At 52.0% G+C, this 8,215-nt stretch overlaps 1 protein-coding gene across 1 annotated transcript in view; it reads right to left on the reverse strand.

Moving 5' to 3' along the window:
* The window catches only part of dok7b (docking protein 7b), a 23,244-nt gene extending 15,144 nt beyond the window's left edge, over positions 1-8,100 (reverse strand). The window contains exons 1-5 of the mRNA XM_084465344.1: positions 8,031-8,100; positions 7,861-7,906; positions 6,873-6,967; positions 6,013-6,163; positions 4,312-4,512 (exon numbers count right to left, since the gene is read on the reverse strand). Coding sequence (XP_084321470.1) covers positions 4,312-4,512; positions 6,013-6,163; positions 6,873-6,967; positions 7,861-7,906; positions 8,031-8,084 — 547 coding nt within the window. The 5' untranslated portion in view covers positions 8,085-8,100. The remainder of the gene's footprint in view (positions 1-4,311; positions 4,513-6,012; positions 6,164-6,872; positions 6,968-7,860; positions 7,907-8,030) is intronic.
* Between the last annotated feature and the right edge of the window lie 115 nt (positions 8,101-8,215).

Below are 8,215 nucleotides of genomic sequence, written 5' to 3' on the forward strand. Positions count from 1 at the left end.
TGGCTCGCTATTCTCTCTCTCATCCTTAATCTAACAAAGTCAAACCTCTTTCACGTTCTCTCCCTCTCTTGCTCCCTATCTGTCTCACTCTCTCTCACGGTCTGTCTTCTCTCATCCTCTTTACCTCTCTCTCTCTCTCTCTCTCTCTCTCTACTACACACACACACATGCACTGTTTCTCTCCCTCCCTTTGTGTCTGTCGCTATGTCTCTCTCACTCTTGTCCTCAAGCCTCATCCTTTCGTTCTCTCTCCATCTTACCAACTCTCTCTCTCTCTCTCTGTCTAGCTCTCCCTCCCTCCATCCCTCCCTCCCTCCCTCCCTCCATCCCTCTCCCTCTCTCTCTCTCCCTCCCCCCCTCCCTCTCCCTCTCGCCCTCCCTCCCTCCCTCCCTCCCTCCCTCCCTCTCCCTCTCGCCCCTCCCTCCCCCCCCCCTCCCTCCCTCCCTCCCTCCCTCCCTCCCTCCCTCCCCTCTCCCTTTCTCCTTCCCTCCATCCCTCCCTCCCTCTCCCTTTCTCCCTCCCTCTCTCCCCCCTCCATCCCTCTCCCCCTCCCTCTCCCCCTCCCTCCCTCCTCCCTCCCTCCCCCTCATGGTGGATGTTAACTGGCTGGCTGCCTCCAGTCCCTCGTCCCTCTGCCAGGGTTTTGTGTCTCCCTGAGGGTGGCTGCCTTTTACCGTCCGCCCGCTCTCTCGCCGCCCGCCGGCACGGACGCATCTATCGCCATGGCGACGCTCTGGTACCCGCTAGAATGTTATATCAAATCAAATAAAAACATTCGACTGCAGGCAGCTGTGAAGCTCCAGACTGTTAAAGCTGTTCACATCTGGAACCATCCCCGGAAATACTTTCACCAATGTCATTTCTTGCGACCACTCTCCCCCCCTCCACACACACACACACATACACACATACACACACACACACACACCACACACACACACACACACACACACACACACACACACACACACACACACACACAAAAACACACACACACACACACACACTCCCCCTCTCCTCGCCACACCCCTTCTCCGTGTTCTGGCCAGCATTGTCTCTTTCGTTCTTCTTCGTTTTTAAATACACAAACATGTCTGATGTCTGCAAACAACCACGTGAGATGAAACCTGGCCCCGGTTTGAAGTGCATAGCTGCCATGCCAGCCCCTGCCGTCTCCCTCCCTCCCTCCCTAAACCACCAGCCAAAGACATGCCACACACCGCTCTCCCTAAGCATGCTGAGAGTTATGCAGATGGGCGGGCCTTGTGGCGCCGGTGCAGCCGCTAGGGGGCGAGCTGATTGGCGGTCTGACCAGAAGGAGGAGGGCTCGGTATTTATAGCCGTTCATCGGTGCAATGAAACCAGAGACCGTCAGAGCTCAGTTATTCCTGTAGGAGCCATAAGTCTGCTGCGTGCTCCACACATTCACACACACACACACGCACATACACCAGCACAGGCACATGCTTACACACACACACACATGCATGGACGTCACACACATACCATCGGCATATACACACACAGGCAGACACACACACACACACACACACACACACACACACGACACAGAGGCTAAGTAGGCAGTAGAACATGCATGTAGCTATGCCTTTGCAAATGCATAATTGGTATGGCCACATCTATAGCACAGTCAGAGCATCGTCTCACTGACAAACGTCAACTTTTTCCTAAGGCTACAATATGTCAGATTTTGCCCCTCGCCCCCCCCCCCCCCCCCCTCCTCCCAGTTAGAAGACGTCAGACTTTCATAGTTCAAAAAGCGTGATAACAGATCTGTCCTCTAACTGGCTGTGAATCTGAGTTACGTGACCCAGCGCAGCTCGCTGGGAGGCGTGAGTGGGAGGGGTTTAGGGTGAGTGGGAGGGGTTTAGGGTGAGGGGGAGAGGTTTAGGGTGAGTGGGAGGGATTTAGGGTGAGTGGGAGGGGTTTAGGGTGAGTGGGAGGGGTTTAGGGTGAGTGGGAGGGGTTTAGGGTGAGGGGGAGAGGTTTAGGGTGAGTGGGAGGGGTTTAGGGTGAGTGGGAGGGGTTTAGGGTGAGGGGGAGGGGTTTAGGGTGAGTGGGAGGGATTTAGGGTGAGTGGGAGGGGTTTAGGGTGAGTGGGAGGGGTTTAGGGTGAGGGGGAGAGGTTTAGGGTGAGTGGGAGGGGTTTAGGGTGAGTGGGAGGGGTTTAGGGTGAGGGGGAGAGGTTTAGGGTGAGTGGGAGGGATTTAGGGTGAGTGGGAGGGGTTTAGGGTGAGTGGGAGGGGTTTAGGGTGAGTGGGAGGGGTTTAGGGTGAGGGGGAGAGGTTTAGGGTGAGTGGGAGGGATTTAGGGTGAGTGGGAGGGGTTTAGGGTGAGTGGGAGGGGTTTAGGGTGAGGGGGAGAGTTTTTGGGACTCTAGTAAGATTCTCGCAAAAAAAAGAGAGAGGCACAGCATTTTATATTGGTATCAGTTATAGGATGTGATTTTATAAAATGATCACGATGGATCAGCCTTGACTACAGACAGGTCCCCGTTAATGAAGCTACGATCTCGTGGAAATGTTACACATTGTTAGCCTGGCTATTGCCAGACCAAGCTCAATCGGAGATTGCACGTTAGTCTGGGGAAGCTGCTGTCATTTTCTTCAAGAGGTGTGATCAACGAGTTAAATTGACTCGTCGCCGTCGCTTCCCTGTCGTCATTGTGTTAAACCACCCAATAGTGCGCCAGGGGGAAAAGCCAGCTTGGTGATTGGCTCCCGCAAAAATGTATCCAACTAGAAAGAAATGTATTGCTCTTCTCCAGACCCTTCTGCAGGGCGAAATCAAATCACCGGCAGAATGGGCGGGGCTACCCAGTCTAACACATTGTGACTTTAAGATCCCCCGTCTCGATAGAAACGCCCGTACAAGACAAGGAACACATCCTCTGCTGTCTAGGCTATCGTCTGGAGGGAGAGCCACAGAGAGCTGCCCTGAATAAAAGACTTCCAAATAGAGCAGACTAGAGTAGGGTCATCTCCCTTCTGCAGCCACTCACAGAAATATGTGCTGGCGCCACAAACCCACTCAACACTCAACACACGCGCACACACGCACACACACACACACACACACACACACACACACACACACACACACACACACACACACACACACACACACACACTGAGGTACAAGGTACACACACCAGATGCATCCACACACGCACGCAGGCAGGCACGCACACACACACACACACACGCACCCTGCGACAAAGAGGGTCCCCACCCTGCGACAAAGAGATGCCTCTCATTCTTTGCATACGAGCCCACACACCTCCAGACACAGACGGACAGAGGGACAGAGGCCAGGAATACTGAGGGGCCCGTTCCGGACGGACGGACGGACGGACGGACGGGGCCTTCATGGAAGAGACAGTGTCGTCGTGGAGATTAGTGTTGGTTTGTCACAATCCAGATCGGAAAGAACATCTTTGGACCTGAGGCGAAAAAAGGCTGGAGATTTCTCTCCACGCACAAGAACACACACGCACGCACACACACACGCACACACGCACACACACACACACACACACACAAAGACAGACAGACACACACACACACACACACACACACACACACACACAGGGTATGGACATTGTACGTGTCGACCATTTCCAATTGAACTTCTTAACGTCTTGCGCTGCATGCGGCTCTTTGAGATGGTAAGTAATAGAGCCATTAAAAGGCAATTATGCGGGAACAAAGCGAGAGGGAGAGGGAGTCCAATCCAAACAGAGACGGCCGAGGGGAACGCGGACGTTTGTCTCACAGTACACGTCACCGGGGGAACGATACAGCCTCCCAATTAGCCCCACTAATGAGATATCGGTGGAAATGGATTCCCAGCGCCGCGCTTTTAATCAAAATAATGAAAAGTTACAAATGTGAGAGCTATTGGCAGGGCTGGAGCCACATGATTCATGATTCACAGTCTCTGGAACGATGGCAAATAGCGGGCAGAATGCGAACGGACACTGACCGCTTGGGAACCGAGGGGTGCTCCGTGGCGAAGTACCCGACTGAGCTAAGTGCTGGGACGAGAGCATTGTCCTGTGGTCAGGGTGGTAGTTTGAATCCTGCCTGGAGTCCATCCTTGAGTGAGATGCCTTACTAACCTGCTTACTAATGACCCTGGTCTAAATTAAATAAGACACTTTGGATACGAGCGTGTCTCACAGAATGACTGAATATTAGGATTTCCTAGAATTGTCCTGTTTCTAAATCAGCCACGCGATTGGTTCTTTTTTTTAATCGACAAGACGTTTTGATTGGTTGAACACTCACATATTCCGCAGCGAGACCCGCCCTCAAAGACGAAGCCGTCCGGCACGGCGCCATAGCGACGGAGTTCCGACAGCTTCCAATGGCCAATGACGAGGGGCGGGACATCCCTGGTGAGGACCAATAGGGTGTTGCAGAGGTGAAGGGAGGCGGGGCCACTCTCCAGCTTAGTGCCGGGCTGGACCTGAACACTGAACCTGTGGACTGGAAGGACCACACAGAGGGGCGGTCCAAAGGAAAAGAGAGAGAGAGAGAGAGAGACAGAGAAACAAACAGAGAAACACAAAGAAGGAGAGAGACAGACAGAGAGACAAACACAGAGAGACACAAAGGAGGAGAGAGACAGACAGAGAGACAAACACAGAGAGACACAAAGGAGGAGAGAGACAGACAGAGAGACAAACACAGAGAGACACAAAGGAGGAGAGAGACAGACAGAGAGACAAACACAGAGAGACACAAAGGAGGAGAGAGACAGACAGAGAGACAAACACAGAGAGACACAAAGGAGGAGAGAGACAGACAGAGAGACAAACACAGAGAGACACAAAGGAGGAGGAGAGGTCGATCATCAAAGCCACAACTCTTCTGTTTTGGCACCACAGTGGTGGAACGAGCTCCCTGCCGACGTCAGGACCCCAGAGTCAGGTCGTAAGAGACTTCAGAGTTCACCTGGACTCTGCATAGCCTCCCCCCTACACCGCCACTGCCGTCTCACACACTTATTGTGTGTTGTACGTCCTGGCACTAAAAAAATAGTACTTAGCATTGTGTAGCATCTTCTCCTAGCTATCTCTGTTGTATACGGGGAATGGGTTAACCTAGCGATTGTTAGTGCTTGGCACTTGGTTCTATGAACATCCTTCCCTGTACCGACTGAGTGATATATTCTTTCTCCTTCTTCTGATAAACATACTTGTTGTAAGTCGCTTTGGAGAGAAGCGTCTGCTAAACGCCCTCCACGGCAATATGAATGAGAGATCAGAGCTGTTCACAAGTTTCTACGTCTCGCGGCTACAACAAGGGAAACACAAATGTGTGGCGGTTTGCTTCTGTGGCAGCGGGCGACTGTTGTTGTGCTGTTTGTGTCTGTAAAACCAGCGGAGGCCTTAATGAACACGGAGCGGAATCCATCACGCGGCCGATGAGCCGGTGAACAGTGAATAATGAGGCGAAACAAACACAACTATGACCGCCCGCAGGAGGCAGCACACACAGCTGCACCCACGAAAGCCGCGGCGGAGATGAGAGAGACGACTTGAGGCTCTGTCGCTTTTAATTTGCTCCTCGTTTGTAACTGTCCCGCTACTCTTTGTTGCACCGCCACACCGCACGCACACACACACACACACACACACACACACACACACACACACACACACACACACACACACACACACACACACACACACACACACACACACACACACACACACACACACACACACAGACTGAGACTGTTGTTTTCCGTGCCTCTCTCTGGAGGATGTACCCCACCGCCCCTAATATTGACTATTTCAACACTTTCGGTGTCATTTTGTCGTTACAGAATAGGATTAAAACATTAAATGTCCTGCCAAGATGATCCTTCATTGTGGCACACGCACGCACGCACGTACGCACTCACACACACTCCTCCCCCCTCATACCCCAACACCACCTTGCCCCCCCCCCCCCCCCGGCCGGGTCCCCGGGGGCCCTCACCTTCTCCGAGGCTGTAGCGGATGCGGGCCTCCCAGGCGCTGGCGGCCTCGCGGCTGCTGAAGCCCAGCGCGACGTTGTAGGCCAGGCACAGGATGGAGAGCGAGTAGGAGACGCCGTCGTACCCGGGGCCGGGCTCCAGGCCGCAGATCGCCTGGCGGAGCGGGAGATCACTCATTACTCCGTCTGTTACTCCGTCTGTTACTCTGTCTGTTCTGACACGCCGCGTATCGCAGCGACTGAACGGTAAATGGACGGGACTGCGTTCATCCGGCGCTGTTCTGACCAGCGGCCGCTCAAAGCGCTTTACAACACTGCCTCACGTTCACCCGTTCATGCGCACGTTCACACACCGACGACGGCGGAGTCAGCCACTCAGTTGCGACAGCCGGCTGGTCGGGAGCAGTCAGGGTGAGGGCCTCTCGCTCAGGGACACCTCGACACTCTAGCTAGGAGGAGCCGGGGATCGAACTAGCAACCTTCTGGTTACCAGCCCAACCCGCTGTACCATTAGCGTAACGTTTTGATAGCATTAGCATGGGATGGGTGGTCTGTCTCTTTCTAGACTTTGATTGAATGGGAAATAGAGTCAGCGTTATTAACTAATCACTCTAACGATGGTAACCATTCAAGCTTAATGAGTTGATGATTACAATGAGGCTTTAATTAAACTCATTGTGGCTTCTGCCTAACGAGATAGTCACCAGAAGTTATCTACTGTCATAATATAGGATAGACACCATGGCTTATCTCGCTCAAGGGAGAAAGTGGGGGAGTTTAATATCCAATTATATCCAAGAAGCGAACAAAATCCTGCAGTGCAGTCTTCAGTATTATATATTTATATAGTAGTATGCATTCACCTCTATCTTCATGTTGAGCCTCTCCTTGTGGTATTGGCTCTTCTCCTTATCCTTGGATTTCCTCTTGTCTTTGTACACCAGCAGAGACAGACAGTCTGGTGGGAATCAGAGAGACAGACAGTCTGGTGGGAATCAGAGAGACAGACAGTCTGGTGGGAACCAGAGAGACAGACAGTCTGGTGGGAATCAGAGAGACAGACAGTCTGATGGGAACCAGAGAGACAGACAGTCTGATGGAAACCAGAGAGACAGACAGTCCGATGGGAATCAGAGAGACAGACAGTCTGGTGGGAATCAGAGAGACAGGTGAGCTGAGCTGCAGTTAGTCCTTGTTATTCTTATTAATGCACGGTGTGTGCGTGTGTGTGTGTGTGTGTGTGTGTGTGTGTGTGTGTGTGTGTGTGTGTGTGTGTGTGTGTGTGTGTGTGTGTGCCATAGAAAGTGTGCATGGTCATAGGTCCTCTGTGTGTTTGTCCCTAGCACAGCTGTCGTAACAGACGCACGGATAATGAGCTGATCTATTTGCGCAGCTGAACATCAACAACCTTTACATTATGCAGGCGCTAAAGCGATTCCTGATCTGGAACACCCAGGCAGAGACACACATCCATACGCATCCCTTCCTCTTCTATCTCTTTCTCCCTGTGTTAAATGTTGTGTTCTCAACTTTATAAATTATCTCTAATTTATTAGACGTGGACAGAATATTAAAAGCACACTTATTCTAACTATGTGTAGGAATGGCGCAATGTAATCACGTGTTAACACGGCTATTGGAGACGTGCGCAATGCGCTCCGTGGCGCACGGCCAAGTGTCCAAGTGACAAGTTGTGCGATACTAGAAAATGACGGGGGAAAAGTGTGGATCGTTTGGATGAGTATGCGAAATTTAAGCTGAACCGAACTTCAGCTTACGTGTTCATAATGAATAGACATAAGAGATAAAGTATAGAGATCTAGTAAGATAGAACTTTGCTCCATTCCCTACCTGCGACCGGAGACGGTTTCCGAAGGACGACCCACCGAGTCTTCCACTGTGAAGCAAAAGTTGAACGCAAAAAAACAGACACAACCCCGCGATTAACCTCAGACACCACCGAGTGAACGAGACCGACGCTTTCAGAAACAACGAAGATCGAGTTAATGAAACAGAATCACCTTTTTTCCATCTCTGAACTTGACTTGTCCCTCCGCGACAACCGTATCCGTCATCTTCTGTCATGGTTCCGAGCAGCTGGGCCAGCTATGTGTGTGTGGCTGGACGTGTGTGTGTGTGTGTGTGTGTGTGTGTGTGCGTGTGCGTGTGTGTGTTTGAACGTGTGTGTGTGTGTGTGTGTGTGTGT

This window comes from Micromesistius poutassou, assembly GCF_964030765.1.
Source record: "Micromesistius poutassou genome assembly, chromosome: 3".
In the NCBI taxonomy this organism is placed as follows: domain Eukaryota; kingdom Metazoa; phylum Chordata; class Actinopteri; order Gadiformes; family Gadidae; genus Micromesistius; species Micromesistius poutassou.